Source organism: Felis catus, chromosome D4 (genome assembly GCF_018350175.1).
Source record: "Felis catus isolate Fca126 chromosome D4, F.catus_Fca126_mat1.0, whole genome shotgun sequence".
Taxonomy (NCBI): Eukaryota; Metazoa; Chordata; class Mammalia; order Carnivora; family Felidae; genus Felis; species Felis catus.
The window spans coordinates 43,557,358-43,579,113 of record NC_058380.1 but is presented as its reverse complement, the minus strand read 5'-3'; the positions used below and the strand labels follow the sequence as shown (position 1 = coordinate 43,579,113).

The window sequence follows — 21,756 nt, the reverse complement described above, 5'->3', positions numbered from 1 at the left end:
AACACCAGCATGCTCATTTAAGTGCTTTCTATTACTGCTCTTGGGGCACAATGGCTGAAATGAATGGTTGGGACAAAGATAGGATGGCCTGCAAAGCCTAAAACGTTTATTATCTGGCCCTTTACTAGAAGAGTTTGCTGGCTCTGACCTAGAACATGGAGGAATTTTCGCTTCAGGTTTGTTTCAGTGCCTTCCTCATTTATATAACCACGTTAACCACTTTGTCGGAACTCTGCCTTTTTCTAGGACCATTTTTCTAAGAAGAATAAATGCTAGAGGGATCTTTGGAGACCTCCTAACCTTTTGGGGAATAGAGAAGGCTGGACTCTAAGCTTCATTTGTGCACACCTGGTTGTCACGATCTTGTGTCCTCTGATGCTCTTGTGACCTTTGCATTGACCTTCAATACTTCTCCCCCCCCCCCCCCCCCCCCCCGAGACCCAGGTATTTACTGGGATAGCCCCCTTTCCTCTGACTTACTATTCCTATAGTTTTCAACTGGGAAAAACGTTTGTTATCCCCACTTCCTTTAGTTCTATGAAGGAAACAAGCCAAACCAAACTAAAACTGGTTTCTTCTCTCCCTATCTGCCCTGCTCCCAGTTTTTATAGTCTCTGCAAACTTGGAAACTGCATTTCGTATGCTTATGACTTTTACATATAGCGTTATTCACAACTGTGGTTCTCAAATTGACCCTGGAGGCATTTCCCACTTGATTCTCTCCTCCATTCTGAGAAGTTTCCATCTGTAAATACTCTGTGTTGCCCAGGCCAAAGGCTTCCAAGTACTCCTTAATTCATCTCCTATTCAACACCACTTTGGAAAGTTGTCCAAAACTGTCTGGGAAGTGTAAGCATAGAGAGCATACACATTTCTCTTTTCTACCAGACCAGAAACAATAGCAAAAAAAAAATGTCAGAAGAATATAAGCATTCTCCCCTTTTGCCTGGATTTAGGCTAACTGCCTATCACACTATGTTTTCCTTCATGCCTTTCTATCTCATCTCTTTGAACAACTGCCTAGGTTGTTCCCTAGTTCCTCAAAATGAGAATAAAGCTCCTTATTTTGTGATGTCCTGGAAGATGGTATGATATAATGACCTTCTATCTATGTATCTCTCTCTATGATTATATCTCTATATATGATTATAGATGCTGACATATGAGCATCCATTGTATGTCAGGCACTTTACAGATACTATATGTTCTTCATATTCTTGCTCTTCTGTAGGGTGGGTATAATCATTTTAATTTAGTAATGAGAAAACCAAGGTTCCGAGGGGTTAAAGAGGGCTCACAAGGATACTAAGTGGCAGAACAGGAATTCCAACCTAAGTTGCTCTTGCCCTACTGTCCTTCTACCACTGTGGGCTGCCCTCTGTGTTAACTGATGAACCACCCGGCTGCTCTTCCTGACCAAGGAGGGGGGTAGGGTAGGTCAGAAATGACCAGCATGAATCAGGCAGACCCTGAATAGAAGGAAAACAGGGACAGGCTTAGGGGTTAAAAGGCAGAAACTCCTTGACATTAGCCCTTTCCCTATGATTCCATGTAGATAGATTATCACATGTGAGTCACTTCCCACCCTTAAAAAGGAATCAGTGTTTTCTTCAAAGTATCTAATTTCATATTATTCTTCATGTTCATCTTCATTCCTTTGAAAAATCCCGTAACTTTTAGGAAAGGCTTGTTTAGATGCTTTAAGGCTTATATTAACTGAACTATGTATATTATGTTGACTGTAGCTCACCCCTGGGCCAGAGTGTTGAATGGCAAATCAAGACTTCTCTGCCAGTGTGGGCTATCAGCAATATTTAGATTTTCTCAGAGAAAAGGATCAATCTTCAGCCAGCTTTCCCCCCAATTTGGTAATCGTACTTCCAGCACCTAGTTTAGAGAATCTGGCTTTTCTTTTCTATAAGGAAATCAGCAGTGTCCTTACAGGTATTGTTTCCGGATTTGGGTTCAGACATAGGAACGCTGAATGTACATCTGTCCATATTACATGAGCCTCCTGGTATTAGATGTGGGGAAGAGTTACTTGTGAGATTCTTTGGCTAGCGTTACACTCCATCCAAATGCAAACTGGAGTTAGCTTCTGCCTGAGTTTCAGCTCAATGTGATGAAGTCTAGGAGGGCCCACTAAGCGTTCAGTGTTTGTACAGAGTAACTGAAAAGCAAGGAACAGTTTAGTTTCAGCTTGCTTTTTGGTCTAGGTCTCTAGACACACATGTGCACAGGCCATAAACACTGTAAACATACACAGAGATGCAAATACATATGTCATGATTACAGTGCTTACTGAGCACCTATTATGTGCCCAGTACTATGCATATTTATATGGGAAAGTGTGTGTAAGGGTAGAGCAATAGAAAATAGAAGAAAGGCTTTCCCTAAAACAGATGTGCCAAAATAAAAATGAAGGCTCACGGATTGCAAGCCAGCTGGCTAGAAGACAGAATGTTAACTTATGCTAGGTCTAGCTGACCCCAGTGGCTTCTTCTTAAAACAATGGCCAAGTCCATGTATTCAACTAAGGTTAAAATCAATACAAAGAAATAGTCCCTGGAGCCATACTTCCTTGGGTTTAAATCCCAGCTCCACTACTTATTAAGTGTGAAACTTTGGGCAAGTTAATCTAACATCTCTATGCTTCAATTTCAACATTTGTAAAATTGGGATAGTAACCTCAAAGCATTATTATAAGAATAAAGGAAGACCTGTAAAACCCTCAGAACAGCACCTCGCTCAAAGCAAGTGGTTAATAAATGTTGATGATGATGATGATTTCTTCATTGGCCTAGATGTGATGGGAGATAGGATGCCACAAGGTATTTATTCTCTGTACTTATTTTTTTAACTTTTAAAAAAGTTTATTTATTTATTGTGAGGGAGGGAAAGCATGCACACAAGTGGAGGAAGGGCAGAGAGAGAGGGAGAGAGAGAATCCCAAGCAGGCTCTATGCCATCAGTGCAGAGCCCGGTGTGGGGCTTAACCTCTACGAACCGTGAGATCATGGCCTAAGCCAAAATCAAGAGTCAGACACTCAACTGACTGAGCCACCCAGGTGCCCCTATTATCTGTACTTATTCATTCTACAGCAATCCTTTTCAAATTGTACAGTTGTGTGACATAGAACCTTAGGGTTTCCTGACACTTCTCTAATGGAGAACACGTGGGCAGGGCAGAAATGTTTAATTGGGAGTGGGTACCACTCTGGAACTCTGCTATAATTGCATATTAAAGACTGGAAGTTCAGGGGCGCCTGGGTGGCGCAGTCGGTTAAGCGTCCGACTTCAGCCAGGTCACGATCTCGCGGTCCATGGGTTCGAGCCCCGCGTCAGGCTCTGGGCTGATGGCTCAGAGCCTGGAGCCTGTTTCCGATTCTGTGTCTCCCTCTCTCTCTGCCCCTCCCCCGTTCATGCTCTGTCTCTCTCTGTCCCAAAAATAAATAAAAAAGTTGAAAAAAAATTAAAAAAAAAAAAAGACTGGAAGTTCAGATTATGCCAAACCATATAGTCTATAGTCTCCAGTGATTAGGAAAACTCCCTGCTAATCACTAGTGTTCATCATTTTTAAAATTCATTCATCCATCATTTTATCATCTGTTGGTGTCTAATGTGTTCTTGGAATTGTGGAGAAATTAACATACACTCTTAAATATCTGCCCTTGAAGAAGAATATCTGCCTTCTGCCCATAACCAGAAGGTAATGTGGAAAACCAAATAAGGAATTCTAACACACAGTGGTAGGGTGATCTGAGACAGAGTACAATGTGTAGGGTACTATGTGGTTCATGTAGGGGGTCACTTTGGGTTCAAATCCCAGCTCTACTATGCCAGCTCAACTGAGCCTTAGGGTTAGGCTTCTGGTAAGGAAGGGTAGGATGAGGTAAATCTGAAGCCCAGGCAAATTCATAAACAGCAAGTAACTGGGTACTGGTGAAAGGCATAGCTCAGAGGGGTGAGATGGGGGGAGTGTAAGAGATGGTAAGAGATGAAGCGAGTGAGGGAGACAAATGTCAGATGACAAAAGGTGTTGCACATCATACAAAGTCACTTGGAACTTATTCTTCAAGTGATGGCAAGCCATTAAAAGAATTTTAAGCATGAAAGCTGCATACACAGGTTTGCTAGAAAGATACTCTGGCAGTAGCATATCAAATGATCTAGAGCAGGAGTCAATACATTTTTTCTGCAACAAGACAGTAAATATTTTAGTCTTTGAGGGCCACCTATAGTATCTGCTGTATATTTTATTTCTAGTTTGTTTTAATAACCCCTTAAAAATTTAAAACCCTTCTTTTAATAACCCTTCAATAACCTGGGTTCAAATACCAGCTCTACCACTTACCAAGTGTGAAACCTTGAGCAAGCTGACCCAAAAACTCTGGGCTCAATTTCAACAGCTCTTTGAATAACATTTTTAAAAGCCATTTTTAATAACCCTTTAAAAAACATAAGAGCCACTGGCTATAATTTGCCAACCCCTGGTCTAGAAAAGGCAAATACAGAATTAGAGGGTTGTTGGAATCATCTAGAGTGGACAAGGGTAAAGCAAAGTAGAGGCAGTGAAAACAGAGAAAAGTGGAGGAATGAATGAAAGAGCCACTGAGGAATAAGAACAGTCTAGAAATAAAAATATTTTGCCTTGGGAAGCTGGATAGGTGGGGGTACACTTTCCTAGGATAGGGATTCAGGAGTTTAGTTTTAGATATACAAAGTTGACATCTTTGTGGGGCATCTGGTAAGGATGTCCAGTAGGCAGCTGTGCATAAGAATCAGAAGAGAGATTCGGGCTGGTGCTAGACACATGAGAATCATTAGCATCCAGGGGAAGAGAGTGAGACTCCCAAGAGGGTAGATAGGAGGCAGGCAGGGGAAGAAAAATGCACAAAGACTGAAAAAGAATAGCCAGAGAAGTAGGAAGCAAACCAAGTGTGTGTGGTTTCTGAAGAAGCCAGCATGTGTTTTTAGGAAGAAGTGCTTAGCCTTCTATGGAATGCAACTCAGAGATCAGATAAGAAATGTTTTCGGAGACCACTTTCTTCTTCTTGAACTGGTGCAGCTACTCTGGAAAATAGTATGGTGGTTCCTCAAAAGGTTAAAGATAGAATTACCCTACGATCCAGCAACTGCACTACTAGGTATTCACCCAAAGAATACAAAAATACTGATTTGAAGGGATACATGCACCCAAATGTTTATAGCAGCATTATCAACACGAGCCAAAGTATTGAAAGCCCAAATGCCCATGGACTGATGAATGGATAAAGATGTGGTATATATATATGATAGAATATTTTTCAGCCATAAAAAAAGAATGAAATCTTGCCATTTGCCACAACATGGATGGAGCTAGAATATATTATGCTAAATGAAATAAGTCAGAGAAAGACAAATACCATTTGATTTCACTCCTATGTGGAATTTGAGAAACAAAACAAATGAACATGGGGGGAGGGGAAGAGAGGCAAACCAAGAAATAGACTCTTAACTATAGAGAACTAACTGAGGGTTGCTAGAGGGGAGGAGGGTGGAGGATGGGTGAAACAGGTGATGGGTATTAATGAGTGCGCTTGTTGTTATGAGCACTAGGTACTGTACGTAAGTGATGAATCACTGGATTCTACACCTGAAACTAATATTACACTGTATGTTAACTAACTAGAATGTAAGTAAAAATTTGGAGAAAAAAATAAAGATGATGCCATATATTTAAGTCTTAGAACTACGAAAAGAAAAAAGAATATGAGGTGGACCGAGAGAAGCCAACTCTATAATAAACTGAGGGAGAATATTAGGTGGTACTTAAAAATCATAATTAACAATGCTGGGGGGCACCTAAGATAGCCACCTATATGCAAAATATTTCCAGGGTATAGGCTGGCTACTCCAGGGCTATCATATTAATGTTTATAAACCACTCAGGTACCATTAGTGCATGAGACCCATGAGGTGAAGCTACAATACTTCTTTCTTGGTGGACATTGTAGGGCAGCAATATGGTGAAACCAGTCAATTACAGGTCCACAGAGCTAAGGATTCAGCAATGAAAGCAAAGAGAGAATAGGGCAGAGTTCTCTTGTTTTCTAAATCAAGTGGCATCGCAGCCCCTTGAAAACAAGTTTCTAACTTACTCCCCATGGCCGTGCTGGAAAGCCCAGTTCTTTTTTGTTCTCAGGCTGAACCAGGTAGCCACACTTGGTTATTTCAACCTCTAGCCAGTCCAGAATGTTCCCTGAAAACTGGCAGATTTGGAGCCTGTTAACTTCCACATGTCTGCTCCCTTCACACACACAGGTACTATGCAGTTTGCCTCAAGTCCAAGGCCTGGTGTGAATTCAATCCAACCCATGTGAAAGTGTGTGGGTTGGTAGGAGTCTGTGAGGGAAGGCAGGGGGCAGGGAGGGTGTCTGGAATTCCTAAGTGTCACCTCAATGTTGAGTTCTGTCTCCACCAGATCTTTTAACAGAATTAAAAGCAAGTGCTACTAGGAAGTGCACCTTTCCTCCCCTTTTCTCTCTCAACATGCTTCTTAAAGATGGTCCTTGAGCCTCCAGCCTCAGAGTCATCTGTGGTGCTTGTAAAGTATGAATTCTGGGGCTTTGCTGTAGAAGGTGTTTCTGGGGTAGGGTAGGATGTGCGAATCTGCATTTCTAACAAGGTCCTGGTGATTACTGTGCACACTGAACTTGGCAACTCCTCTAGTCAGAGCTTCTAAATGTTTAGAAGTTTTAAGAGAAGTATTCTGCCCATTGGAGTTTAAAACAAACTCAGGGGCCAAGGTATTTGACTCTACACCAGCCCTTTGGTGTTTCTTAGCTTCTGGAGAACAGTGGCTTTTATTTATAGTCTCACTGGTGCCTACCACTGTATCTGATGCCACGCATGTATTTGTGGAGTTGAAGGGGTGATTGGAGAGGAGACTTTACCACTTCCACTCATGCTCCTCTACAATCCACTTGCCACAAAGGAGCCAGTGTGAGTCTTTACAAATGGAAATTAGATCATTTTACTTTCCTGCCTAATATCCTCCAAAACCTCCCTCTGATACTCAGACTAAAAGCTAGATTCCTTCTTGTGGTCCCTGGTTAGCCTTATGGCCTCATCCCATATCACCTCTACCTTCTGCCTACCACAGCCCAGCCAAATGAACTTTTTTGGGGGATTCCTTCAACACACCAAACTCTCTTCACTTCGGGGGTTTTCCACTGCTTTCCCCTTGTCCAGGAGTGCTCTTCCTCCTGATGTCATATTGCTAGACACTGGTCATCATTCACATCTTGGCTTACGGATAACCTCAGAACACCCGTCTAACATGGCCACCAAATCACTCCCTATCACCCATTTCAATTTTCTGTCCCAAACATATCACCACCTGATGCTTTTCTTGTGTACTTTTCTGCGTTTATTGTCTTACTCCAATCATTCATTCATTCGTTCACTATTTGCTCAGTACCTGTTTGGTACCAGGCACTATTCCTAGCACTGGGGATATGACAGTAAAGAAAGTCTCCACCCTTATGGGCAGACAATCAACAAATCAATATATATCAGATGGTGATAAAATTCTGTGACTAAAACAGCAAAGTTAAAGGGATAAGGGGTGATGAGGAGTGCTCTTTTGAACAGTGACCGTCAGAAGGTCTTTCTGACGCAGAAATTTGAGCAGAAATCTAAATGCATGTAAATTGCTAGGGGATGCAGACTTTTTCATTCACAATACTCCCAGTGGCTAGGTATGTGGGGGGCACATAATAGGTAGATAATAAATGCTTATGGAATGAATAAATACCTATACCATCTTTTAGCACTTAAGCACTGCATTTACTTCTCTGGCTTCCAAATGAGACTTTTAGTTTGACAGGGAATGAGTCTTCTTTTTCTCTATCCCCAGTATCTAACATAGGGTCTGGTCCAAGTATGCATGGAAATATTTGTGAAATAAGGGAGAAGCAGGAATTATGATGAACCAGTCTGTCCTAATACATTCAGAGACATCCCATAAAACTATTGCTTGAGAAGCTGGCATGTGCTTCTAAGAATCACGTAAATTCATTTCAACTAGTAAATTATATGTATGATGAGATACAGTAGTACCAAATTGATAGTGATTATTTCATATAATGAATTTCTTTCAGATAAAACTTTGGCATATTTAAAAGCCAAAGATGTGGTAGACTTGTCTTCAGTTACTCTCCTCCTCTCTTGACCTATCTTGCTGGCTCAGGCTACTGAGAGTATAGTTTAATACACTGCAAAGTCATACAGACCAATAGCCAGCTGAATCTTGCAGATTCTTTCAGAAAGATGGATTTGGTACTAAGCAAAAACAGACTAACGGAACTATAACAGTGGGCATTTCAGCACGTCTCTGTTGGAAAATAAATGAGCATTTCTGAACTGCTACCGGACATAGGAATGATGACAAGCAATGAAACCCAACACAGAGAGGTTACCAACAGCCCATAGCAAAGCAGTCCCAATGGCGGCTCTGTGCCTGTGTGCTCTGTGCAGATATGTTCACTTTCTTTTCTCAAACAGGACTTGGAAAACTGTACAGAAAATGAAGCTCCAGCCATATTTCTTACTGGCCAGCTAAGTTAAATGGAGAAATTATGACGTCAGAGATCAGAATCTGAAATCTCTAATTTTCCTTACGGTGTGCCATTAACTTGCATCAGAAAGCTCTGTTAAGGCTAGATCTAGAAAAATCTTGAGAGTGGCCCAAACTGTAAAACTTTTTGTCTGTACCCCTCACGTGTGATCCCTCTTAATGCTACTCCTCATCCACACTCCCACCAATGTCCTGGTGGCTTTGAAGAGCCAGGACTGGCCCTCTGCTGTCTTCGTCTACACCTTTAGTGCATCTTCAGCATCTGGCTTCCATGTGTCTTTTTCTAGCAAGATTCCACTGCACGCTCTTCATCATAAAGACATTAGGGTCAGATTCTCAATACCCAAGGAGGTGAAAACTAAATTTTTTTTAATGTTTATTTTATTTTAGAGAGAGAGACAAAGAACATGAACAGGAGAGGGGCAGAGAGAGAGGGGGACACAGAATCTGGAGTGGGCTCCAGGCTCCAAGCTGTCAGCACAGAGCCCGACGTGGGGCTCGAATCCATGAACTGTGAGATCATGACCTGAGCCGAAGTTGGACACTTAACCAACTGAGCCACCCAGGTGCACACGCGAGGAGGTGAAAATTTAAAGGTGACAGTAATGTTTCCTAGGTGGTATTTCAAGAGCTCTTGGTATCCTGGAGATGGCTGGGGCAGAAAATTGTTCATTGATCAAAGAACTATGTGGAAAATCATGCATACTCTATTGTTCACTTGGAAAGTCACAGCACATGCTGGAATGCTTAAAGGAGTTAAAAAAAATGGAAAAACCAAAATAATTTTCAATTGGGGGATAGTTCAATGCACTCGGGAACAGTAATCAGCCATTAAAAATGGTGATACGGATCTCTACATACTATAATGAAATGTCTCCTAGACATGTTGTTGAGTAGAAACCACGTCAAATTTCTAAACATGAGTAATATCCCATTAAAAAACCAAATCATATGTGTGTGTATGTGTTTTATATATAATACAATAAAATATATAAAAATTCCAAAAGGATGTATACCAGATTATTGAGAGAGACAGACTCTGGGGAACAGAAGTGAGAGGATGAGGGAGACTTGTATTTGTACTTTATAGATTTAGGTATTATTTGAATTGTTTTATAGACCCTTTATTACTTTTACAATAAAAACAAGAAAAAAATATCAAGCACTATATTAAAAAAAATAGAGGTAAAATCCAGCAGTAAATACATCTGTTTAGCTTCAAGTGAACACATCCCAAGCTCGTGCAATCAGTGTACCCCCATTTTGTGGAGCTCAGAAAAAGCTGCAACAAAGCTTGAAGTTATTGTACTCAAGGCTCTTCCTGCTCCCCACTAGATACCGGTTTTTATCTTCTGTGGTCTTTTGTAAATGAGTAAAGGAGGTAGAAGGGACCTCAGAGATGATCTGGTACAGCCTCTCCCCCTCCTCCACTTTTTTTTTTTTTTAAGTTTATTTATTTTTGAGAAAGACAGAGACATAAGTGGTGGAGGGAGGGAGGGAGGGGAGGGGAGAGAGAGAGAGAGAGAGAGAGAGAGAGAGAGAGAGAGAGAGAGAGAATCTCAAGCAGGCTCTGCACTGCTAGCACAGAGCCCAATGCAGGGCTTGAACTCAGGAACTGCAAGATCTGAGCTGAAACCAAGTGTTGGACACTTAACCAACTGGGCCACCCCGATGCCCTGTCCCTCCCCACTTTTGAAATGAAGGGACTAAGGCCATACAAAGTGAAGGGTCTTTCAAAGATCAGCCTGAAGCCCTCAGTGCCCATCTGACTCCTTCTGAAGCCCTCCTTCAGTCACCAGGTGATCCAGATGGGCTGTGATCCTTGGCCTTCATAAAAAGTATCTCTAGCACTCAAGGAAATTGTCACGACCTCTGAGTAAGCCATGGGCTCAATGTTCTCCCTGCAGTTTCAGGCACAACAGAGTCCTGATGACCCCTTTCCCCCTTCCCAACAGCTTACCTGTCTACGGCTTTTAGGAAGAAGTAAGGGACCCTGGAAAGAGCTGGTAAAAAATAGCAAGGGTCTTGAGGCAACTTAGCATCCTGAGCCAGTACAGATGAGTGGAAGCATGAAGTTACTCATTCACTCAAAACACCATGGGCTTGAGTTGGGCAGAACGGGGTTCGAATCCGCCCTCTTGATTCTGCCTTTTACTATCTAGCCAACACTGCGAAGCTCCCACACTACCCTGGGCCTCAGTTTTCTCATCTCTGAAAAGCATGTTCCACATGCACAGCCAACTGCTACTCCCTTCAATTCCAGTAGTACAATCCTGGGCAATAAAATGTTACCCACACTTGAGAAGCTGACTGGCTGGTGGAGAAGATGGCATGATTTGGTCACAGTGGGTGTGACAGGTGCACTAAAAAAAGAGGAATTCCAGTGCACCCCCCCCTCCCGAGTACCAGGGCACCACTCTTCCCCTATACCCAACATCCTGGGGGTTTGACACGGGGGCTACCTCTTACTGACCCAGTGACCTCAAGCGGATTTACTCCAACTTTAGCCTGACCCAAAATTTGTTGTAAAAGACTTCTTGAAAGAAATCACAGCAAGAATCATAGCAATCAAGCGGTCAAGGAAAGTATGAGCTGGGGAGGACCAAGAAGCAAACGAGAGGAGAGGTTCTCAAGGCATGCTGCCTGCATTCAAACCCTCTCTCCAGTGCTTCTGTGGGGGTCCCACATCTGTGCCTCAGCTTTCTTTCGTTGATATGGTAACAACAATAGTATTTACCCCCTAGGGTTTTTTTCTTTTTTGAAGATTAAACAAGATAGTGCCCATAAAGCACTGAGCACAGTGTCTGGCATCTACTAAAAGTACACAGAAAAAACACTTAGTATTGTTATTAACTGTTTGGTCTGTAAGTACTGTAAGGCTGACAGGCAATATTATTGACATTTCAAAGGCACAAAAGATGTGGGCAGGCTAGACAAAGTCACGTTTTTTTCACCAAGTCTCAGAAGAGTAGACAGAGCTGTGTACTCTTTGGACTCAAGTAAACTTGATATTGAATCCTTGGCCCGGCTCTTACTAAAGCATGGTCTTCTTGAGAGAGCTGGTAAAGCTTGATTTTCTATGTGACACTGGAGGATAATGTCAGTCTTGCAGATTGACGGGTAGCCTAACAGGTGCAGTCACATTTAGAGAAACCTGGCAAACCGCTTGGCACAACAAATCCTGCCTTCATTCCGTCCTTACCCAAAGCTAGCAAACTAGGGAAGAGGATTACCAAAGAATAGTATTTAGAAGTATATTTAATGAAAAGGGCATATTACATGGATTCAGAGAAGATAAAAATGTACAACAAGGTCTGTGGGCTGGAGGACTGCCCAGAGTCCTCTCTTACCCAGAGTCTACGATTCTTCCATTGATTGCCTATCTTATTAGCATCACGTGTCTTGGCCCTGCCACCCAATAATTGTGATCTTTAGCAAGTTCCTAGACTTTGTTTCCTCTTCTGTAACATATGGATAAAAACTGTACCCACTTCTCAGAGGTACGGTGAAAATGGGTGAGATAAAGCACACCAACACCACATTTACCTGGCAGACTGTCACTGCTCGAGGGCAGCTATTGTTGTTGTCAGGGCCACTATAAAGATTAAGAGAATGCATGCAGGGATTATGGCACGCTTCCTGGCATGCGGTGTTCTAAAATATTACCGTTATAACTTCGACCACCACTACTGATTTTACATTATGAATGGCTACGGCCCAAGGAAACCAGTAAGTGATACGTGGTGTCATCCTAGTAATGACACATCAAGACAGAGACACCAAGAGGGATTAGGATAATTAATCACAGGTCTGACTGGGAATAAAAGCTTTCTGGAACAAACAGCCTTGTCTGGCCCACACAGAGGATGGTCTCACCCACAGGGAGCAGCAGGTGCTGGCTGCACTCTCTCCCCAGCCCTGGGGGACCACACACATGGAGACAGTATCCCTACCTATAAGTTTTTCAATGGTCCATCTCACAGAGCAGTAATGTACAAATGCCTTGGCCTGGAATGATATCTTTCTGCCAGAAGTTCAAAGCTATCTGCAAAGTATCTCATTAATCTTTGGGACCCTATGGGGCTTGGGGTGGATAGGCATTGTTGCTATTACCTTATAAAGAGGGCAGAATACAGTTTAGAAAAACCAAACACCTCGTCTTTGTTTCAGTAGCCCTACTGGTGCTAAAAGAGGACTTGAAACCCAGGGCTCTGCACCCCACTCTTGGAACAACCTGCAGGGCCAATAAAGCACCTTGGGCAAGATATGGCCCCTTGCCCCTTCCCTTTCCAGACCCGGGTAGCTGCAAGGCTCACCTGTCGCTGAACTGAACCTCTTCTCCGTTCCTGGCCCAGCTGATGGTAGGCCTTGGGTTGCCGACGGCCTCACAGTGCAGGAGCACACTCAGTGTCCCGCTGGCCAGGGCCACAGTCTGCCCGAGGTGGGTGACCACCTCAGAGGCCGAGAGCTGCTGGGCAGCTGAGATCTTCCGCAAGATGGTGGGCTTGCGATGGGGCCGGCGAGAGCCACCCCCGGCCTCCCCAGCGGACGAGGTCCGGAGGGAGCTGCTGAAACCAGACACGTGCTTATGAGGGGGGATGGCCACCGGGGGTAGCCTCCGCTCAGACGGCTTGAGCAGCGCGTCCTGGTGCTCCAGGTGGGTGCGGAAGATCTCCTGGGCCAGCTGGGCCACCAGGTGCTTGCCGTAGACGTCTCGAAGCTCCTCAGGCTGCTGGGAGAGGTTCCTGAGGATGTCGTCCAGGCGCCTCTGCTCCGTCACCATGGTGAAGGGCAGGTGCCAGAGGGCCTGCTCTGCGTTCTGGTCCTCCTCGGAAGACGTGTTCCTTTCCGTGGAGTCCTGCACCTCCCAGGAGGCGAGGAGCTCCCCGGGCCAGCCCCCCTGCTCCAGCAGCCGAGAGACGAGGTCATCGTAGCGGCTCCCCGGGTCTGCGGCGGGGCCCCGCTTCTCAGCCTTGCTGCCGTTAGAGAAGATTCCGTTCTGGTGTTTGTGGGTCTGCAGGGCCTCCTTTGGGCTGGCCTTCCTCACCGCGAGGGCCTCCTCCTCGCTCCTGAGGCTCAGGGGCCGGGCCACCAGCTTCCGGTTGCCTCCGATGAGCTTAATGACAAACTGCTCCCGGGCGGGTCCGGCAGAGCAGGTGTAGATGCCCGCGTCGGAGGGCTTGAGGCGGTGGATCTTCAGGTAGCCGAAAGGGGCCACGGTGACGTGCGCCGAGCTGATGAGGTGCTGGCCGTCCTTCTCCCACGTGATCAGGGGCTTGCGGAAGCGCCGCGTGGGGCAGCGCAGCACCACAGCCGTCTTGGGGAGCAGGTAGGCGAAGCCCCCCACGACGAAGTGCAGCTTCCTCTGCCGGCGCGTCTGGATGTAGACCTTCCTGGCGGCCGCAATGTGAGGGCTGTGCTTGGTGGCTGGCCGTCCCGGCCCTGGAACGAAAGGAATGCGAGGGAAGCCAGGCAGATGCAGAAAGAGAAGGAATGGCAGAGGAAAACGAGAGCCAACGAACACAGGCACAAGAGAGAGGGCGAAGAGGAAGGCAGAGGAGGCACACACAAGGGAAGAGGGAGAGAAAGCGGCTTCAGAGTTGCTTTGGGCCAGGGCCTTCATTGGCCGCCTTAGGTTTTCGGGGAGGAAGGGGCTACCAGCCGTGGACCATCAAGCGGCTGCACAGGCAAAGCTCGAACTAATTAGGCGCCGCGGGGCAGCCCGCTCTCACCCTGCTGGGGCTGGCTCCCCCTCGAAGCTGAGAGGCAGGTTCTAGATGGAGGGGGATCCCAGGGGAAAGGCAGTTCCTCTCGTTAGATCGATGAAAGAAAGAAAGAAAAGAAAAGAAAAGAAAAGAAAAGAAAAGAAAAGAAAAGAAAAGAAAAGAAAAGAAAAGAAAAGAATCATAAAAAGAGGCAGAGGACAAAGGGAAGGAGAACGTCTCCCTTTCCACGTTTACCCTTTGGGGTCGGCAGAGCACCAAGGCCCTAGTGGCCTCTGGGGTGAGGGCCTGGGGGGAAGAGCCCAGAAGTAGTACAACTCTAGGGATTACTATTAAACAGAACAAATCTGTTCAGAGCATTTTAAAACCCCAGAGTGGACCACATTCGATTTCATTAGTAATCTGCTGACTCCAGCTTCCAGATCTCTGTATGCCAGCAAGTGAACTTTGCTCTACCCCCTGCAAACTGTTTTTCCAGCCGAGAAGAGAATTCTGCCTGGCCACGTGTAATTAAGATTCCTTTTCCACTTCCAGCTGAGTTTACCAGCCTGCTGCCCTCCTCAGGCTTTCCTGCCTGACAATCTCCCACCCGGTCTTGGGTTTAGGGAAGGCTACTGCGTGGCTTCAGCTGCTTCCACGTGGGTTCTGTCTCCCTATCCCCAGAGTTCTGACATACTCACGTGCACAGGTTGCCAGCATGCAGGGCCTGATGGATGAAGAGAACGGCAGGGGAGGGCACAGGGAGGAATTGACAATGGCCGAGACCCCGGTTTTTAGCACCTTCCGGCAAATGGCACTTCGAGTCTGGGTGCCTTCCCCACAGCTCGTGGAACACTGGTGAGGGAAAACAAAGGTCAAATGCATGTAAGTGTAGAGGCTAATGGGTTTTTGTATGGACTCTCAAACACCCCCAAATATGAGAAAAGTTGCTTGGAAAAGCAACAGTCACTAAAAGAAATACTAATTATGTAACAATATGGGAAGATTGTCCATATTGTAACCACCTGCTAGCTCTAAGATTTTTGTTTTTTTTTTTTAAAGTTTATTTATTTTGAGAGAGAGGGAGAGAGAGCACGTGCATGTGTGAGTGGGGGAGGGGCAGAGAGAGAGAGAGAGAGAGAGAGAGAGAGAGAGAGAGAGAGAGAGAGAGAGAGAGAATGAATCCCAGGCAGGCTCTGTACTGTCAGTGAGGAGTTCGACGGGGCTCAAAAATCATGAACCATGAGATCATGACCTGAGCAGAAGTTAAGAGTCAGATGCTTAACCAACTGAGCTACCCAGGAACCCTTCTAAGATTTTTCTACTCTAAAGTTTCCTGTAGACACTCTACCTGTTTTTTAATTAGATGGCCTGGGCTTTAGAGTTACAGAGTCATAGAGTCCTGTGTTCAAATCCCTGCTCAGCATTTTAGCAGTTGGCAACTCAGAGTCTGTTTGCACTTCTTAGACTTATTTTTCAAGGTGGGGAATTAAATGAGATAATATATTTTAAGTTTCACACAGAAATGACACTCAATGCTAATTTTTTCTCCTTCCTTCACAAGTGTAATATTTTAATGTCAAGCATGAGGTAGTTGTTATACATGTACTATGTTTGAGGTAGGGTGCTAGATACTAAGGAAAAACTGTGCAAGGTGGTTTGTAACCTCAAGGAGCTGTCATCAATAATGGGGGAGGGCAATCCAAATACACTGCTAAAATGAAATACTGTATTAGGGAAATAGAAACCAAAACAACAATGAGATACCACTTCCTATCCACTGAAATGGCCATAGTAAAAAAGACAATAACAAATGTTACTATGAGTGGGGATATACAAATTAGAACCTTCATAAATTGCTGGTGGCAATGTAAAATACTACAGTCTTCTTGACAAACAGCTTGATAATTTCTTAAAAAGATAAACATACATTTACCCCCATGACCCAGCAATGTCACTCAGAGGTATCTACCCAGGACAAGTGAACATGTACATCCACACAGACTTGTATGCGAAAGTGTGTAACAGACAAAAAGGGAAACAGCTCAAATGTCCACCAACTGGTGAATGGATCAATAAAAATATGGTCTATCTATGTAATGGAATCTTATTGTACCTTAAAAGGAATGTTAGTCTCTTAAATATGTGGTAAACAGATAAACCTTGGAAACAATGCACAGCTGAATTTTATAGTATATGAGTTACACCTCAATAAAGCTATTTAAAGAGATAGTAATAGAAGAATTTAGTAGAAATATAAAGCTAGAAGACAAGTATTATAAAACGAATGCTCACAATTGTTGAATGCTGTTGGTACACTTGTGATTTCCTGGCCTAGGTTTTGAAGATGGGTAGAGTCTGAAGGGGTGTAGAAACCTGGGATGAGCATGGGGGGCAGGGGCATATCCAGAACAAATGTTGAAGAGTTCAGTGTAAAAATCCAAGGCAGGCTTGGGGGCAGAGCTAAGCCAGTTTGACTGAACAGAGGCAACAAGTTGAGAGTATCAGGAGCTCACGAGGTAGTTTGGGGCCAGACGTTGGAGACTTCATTTTCAGATAGGAGGTTTGGAATTGGTCCACAAGGCAATGAGGAGCCATTGAAGGGAGGAGTGAAATGATGAAAGAGGTGTTTTGAGAAGGTTAATCTGGCAACAGTGTCTGGGAGGGATGGGAGTAGGAGATCTATGGCAGGCGGGGATGTCAGTTGAGGAGGCTGCCACAGTAGTCCAGGCTTGAGATGATAAAGACCTGAACTAGGGTCATGGCAGTATGCCACGTTCACTTGAAAAATGAACACTAAAAACAAAAAAAATCATCTTATATTCTCAAGTGTTATATGCTAACCCACTGAAATGAACTATTCCCTGCAATGTACTGTGATATACACCAGCCTGAACGACATTTAAGATGCAAAAAAATGGATGTAAGAATCAAACCCATTGCTTTTGTTCCCTGATGATCGTGGATTCCAGATTCCACCCATCCCTTATTTTATTGTAAATGACAGCACCAAATCCCGGAATCAGGTGGGATGGAGGCAAAGAGCCTGGAAAATTTAAAAGCATGGTCAGTTTAGTGTTGCCAAGCAGAAAAACAGACTGTGTGTCCGAAGATTGGTTGATGATTTGGTCAAGTCTAGTTCTTTCTTGAGACTCCATTTCCTTATCTCTAAAAGAAAACTAAGCAAGAGTAGGGATTGTCAAACCCTGTTCTATGTTGAGGAAGTGATTCAGGGGCTTTTCCGGTGATCTGGAGACCCAACCTATGGAGATCTGGGACCCTAATCCACACTTCAATCCAAACAGCTCTGATTTGATCTGTTTTAGATTCTTGGCTTCATAGTAACATTTCAGTTGAAAAAAAGGGTTCTGTGGCTTTAATTTTTAAAGGAACAACCAGGCTATAGGATCTTCTAAGCTCCTTCTAGCTCTGAAATGGACTATTCTGACCTTAATTTCTTTTATATTTGGGGGGGATGACTTTCATAAAAATATGATTTAAAAATATATAATAGCCAACTCTGTCAAGAGATGCAAGGAATTCTTTTAAAGAAAAGAAGTAAGGCCTTTTAAGAGGTCGTATTCTCAGAATAGAATCTGAAAGTAATTTTATTTGAAGTGTCTAAAATTTTGGCTTAATTCTGTCTCTAAGGGATTCTGTGCAGTAACTATGAGATTGAGTCCAGATAGTTGAGGATGAAAAACACCCATAGATCATCCAGGTCTTCCTTTCTCCAAGGGGAGTCTTGGGGGTAGGGGATGTGGAATGTATGCTTCATCTCAGCCAGAGGGCCAGGGCAAGGGCTGTTGGGATGACAGGGCCAATTACAGCCTCTGTGAATGCCCCCGGGAGCACTGTTGCATGGCACCAGCTTGAGTTTAATCCCAGTGAATTGGTGATTACTTCCCACCATTCCCAGTCCTTCCCCGGTGTTTGCAATTTCCATTCATCAACCCAGGTAACTCAGAACCTAATAACATTCCATGGATAAGGGCTGAGTAGTCCTACTTCCCAAAGTGTAACTTCTTCCTAGGAAGACTGGGAAAGCCCACAGGAAGCCTAGGGCATGACCCTGAGTCTGGCCAGTCAAGGTAAGTACTTTCTTTTATTTCCTCTCCTCCTGACAATGAGCAGGGATGGAAGAGAATCATAACAATAATAGGGTTAACTTTTACTAGGCACAAAGTAGTTTATATGCATCATTTAACTGAAGCCTCCCAATAATCATATGAGTGGACATTATATATCCCCAATATTCATATATGCAAACTGAGAAAGGTTAAATAGCCCAAAGTTACAGAGCAGAGTGGCAAGGTCAGGATTAGAACCTAAGTTTGCCTGTCTGTGAGTCTAACTCCTAAGCACACATGACACAATTCTAACGGTCTACTATACTTGGGACACCTGGGTGGCTCACTCAGTTGAGCATCTGACTCTTGATTTCAGCTCAGGTCATGATCCCAGGGTCGTGGGATCAAGTTCCACATTGGGCTATGCACTGAGCACGGAGCCTGCTTAAGATTTTCTCTCAGCTTCTCCTCCCTACCAACTCTCTTAAAAAAAAACAAAACTGTCTGCTGTACTTAATGGGACCCAGAGTACCTCAATTCAGCAGTTTCATTTTCTAAGCGCCTAATCACAATGGTCCCTGCTTCAAATCTGAGGGCCTAAAATAATTTTTTCTGAATTCTGTGGGTCTCATGTGCTCAGAGGCCACAAACTCCAGGAACACGGGAGGACAATTATAGTACATACAAGTCCGTTCCTCAGCATCCCACTCATGGCAACTGTCACCGATAGACTTTGTAGAAGGACACCTTTCACAATATGCCCCTGGGAGGAAATCTTCATCTAGAGTCACTTACTTGGCAACTATATGACTACACTCTCTTGCACTGTTTTATGATTTTTTTCAGATATAATACTATACTCCCAAATCATTCCATAGAAAAACTGTCAGTCACATGTTCATGCATGCACACGTGTGTGTGCGTGCGTGCACACACACACACACACACACTTATTTGACACACTTCTAATCCTTTATCTTGCTGAAAGAAAATTGTTTCTAAAATTTGAAAAAAATAATCATGCCCTACTCCTGTTCTGAGACATTTGGGGTGAGATGCCACCAGAAGGCAATTTATTGCCAAATTACAAAACCCGTGGTAATGTAGGTTACCTCACAATTGCAATGCCCTTAGCAGGTATCATCTGAGTGAACTCTGTATGAGTGGATACGATCAAGGGCAAGAAGTCTAAGAACAGGTTGAAAGAGGTAGCATCTTAATTTTCAGAGGCAGCTTTTCTCTCTGTGGAAGCAAGTGTCCCTGGGATGTGTTTCAACCAGCAGCAGCCCCATCCTGTGTATCTGTACAACATACACACACACACGTATACACACAACCACAGAGAAGGCAGTGGGATCAGCAAGGCCAATTCAAATGCTTATATGCAAGAAAGGGCACAGTGTTGCATCTGTTCGTGACACAAAGATTTTCATTTCGGGCCTGGCGATTCTGTTCTTGGCTACGTTTGCTTAGGAGGCAGTACTTCTGGGGGGACTTCTTTATGGAAGACACACAGGCCTACGATGCTGAGGGAGTTGTAGGCAATTCACAGTAGTCAAAGGGGCTGAAAACAAGTCGAAAGCGAGTGTAAATGACTTCACTGATGCTAGTGTTAGAGTAGGAACTGTTTAGAAAAGTAGGTTAGTTGGGGGTATATCCCTAACTTATGAGGCAAGTCAGGAATGGTGGATGCTGATGTAATCATCCCCCCAAATGCAAGCAACAGGGGAAATCAAGTTCTCTTGCTGGGAAATTGTTAGCGTCTTGGAGTCAGGAAACTGACAGTAAAGAGGCAGGATTTCCCTGGTCTTCTCTTCTTAATAAATCATGTTCCTTATTGTCCAGTAACTTGGAAGGGAATAACGAGAGAGGCTTTGCCCTTCCTGAGTAGAGACTAGAAACATCTGGGAGGAGGAGGTGCCGGGAGGTCGGGGAGGTGGGTGTGGGGATGAAGGTAGAACAACGCAGTGTTCTGAGAAGACTTCTGGGCCAAACAAGGTCTGGTTTTGTTCCACGAGGAGCCCGTTTACAATTCCATGCTTCTGATTGTTGCATCAGGGCTGGCTGTTTACCTCATGTCCCTGCAGCCTAGTTAAAAGCTAGTGACACATTGTGGTATAAATGCTTACAAAAACTGTTCCGTAATGCTTGGAGGATTATTTTGTTCTATTCTTATCCTCTCTATGTGTAAGTTTGGGGTGCCTGCTTTTCTTCCTTACGCCTCTTTCATTATTTCCTTCTGAGGAGCCTACATACCTCTGTCCAGTCGGAGAGGAGCCACTCGCTGGGACAGTCATCTTTCTTGCAGGCTTGCTGGGAGGCCGGTTTTGAGGCTGAACAGAAGGTCTCAGGAAGCTCCAGGAAGCTGCCATCAGCCATGCGCTGTTTGCAAAGAACCTCACGCTTCTGGACGCCCCCGCCACAGGTTCGGGAACACTGGGGAAGGAAGAGAAAGTCAACCTAACATAGGACAGTAGATGTTTGACTGCCAATTCTTATCTTAGCCCTGGCTGAATAAAGATTGCGAAAAAAAAAAAAAAAAAAAAAAGAAAAAAAAGAAAGAAAAGAAAAAGAAAACTAAGAACCAGCCCAAAGGATTTTGTTTCCTTTCCTTGAAATGTAGCAAAATCTATACCCTCCAATCTTAATTTCAAGTATTTAACTACAGCATCCAGGAATTTCAAGGGCCTTTGAATCATAGAAAGTTGTTCCTAAACTATGATTTACAGCTACCCAAGACAACTGGTTTAAAAGGTTAGTATAATAGGGTGTTAAACATATTTACGATCCAGTGAAAATAATCTGTGCAGCTTCCAGAAAGAGCAAGAGAGAGCTCCTGCCATCAGTGTAAATCTGGAGGAATTAATGTGCACAGAAGTCAGCCCTTTCCTTCTAAGTGTGAATATTCACTCTACCCTATTGGAGAGACATGAGATTTAAGGCCTCATTTTCTGAAGAACTCCCCTGGAAGTCCTCTTGTAGGACCGGTGATTTCTTAGGGCAGTGGGAGCTACAGCCACTGGAATTTGGGCTATAGGAAAATAGTCTTATTTCAGTGGTTTTCACTGGGACCCCAGTCAAACACATTGTTTACATGTAACTTAATAGTTACAGTCCAGTTGCATGAAGGGAAAGGGAGGCCCCTGTGGCATCGACTATTGGCTGTTTTCCCAGTACCCCCCTCCCTTGCAACAGCAAAGGAACCCCCAATTTTTAGCATGTCTCGCTAGGCACATGACTTTTCAGCGTACACACTGTATTTGTTGATCTTCCTTGAAGATGCACATGGCTCTATGATTAAGTGCTGGCCAATGGGATATACATGGCAGTGTTGCGTGCAATTTTAGGGAAATAACCACGAAAA

The 21,756-nt window shown here is 44.1% G+C and overlaps 1 protein-coding gene across 8 annotated transcripts in view; it reads right to left on the bottom strand.

Moving 5' to 3' along the window:
• ADAMTSL1 (ADAMTS like 1) overlaps positions 1-21,756 on the bottom strand; it is an 883,534-nt gene that overhangs the window by 109,349 nt on the left and 752,429 nt on the right. For all 8 annotated transcript variants that reach the window (XM_045043887.1, XM_045043888.1, XM_045043889.1 and 5 more), the window contains 3 exons: positions 20,649-20,828; positions 15,024-15,177; positions 12,937-14,062 (listed from right to left, as the gene is read on the bottom strand). In XM_045043887.1, the coding sequence (XP_044899822.1) occupies positions 12,937-14,062; positions 15,024-15,177; positions 20,649-20,828 (1,460 nt within the window). The remainder of the gene's footprint in view (positions 1-12,936; positions 14,063-15,023; positions 15,178-20,648; positions 20,829-21,756) is intronic.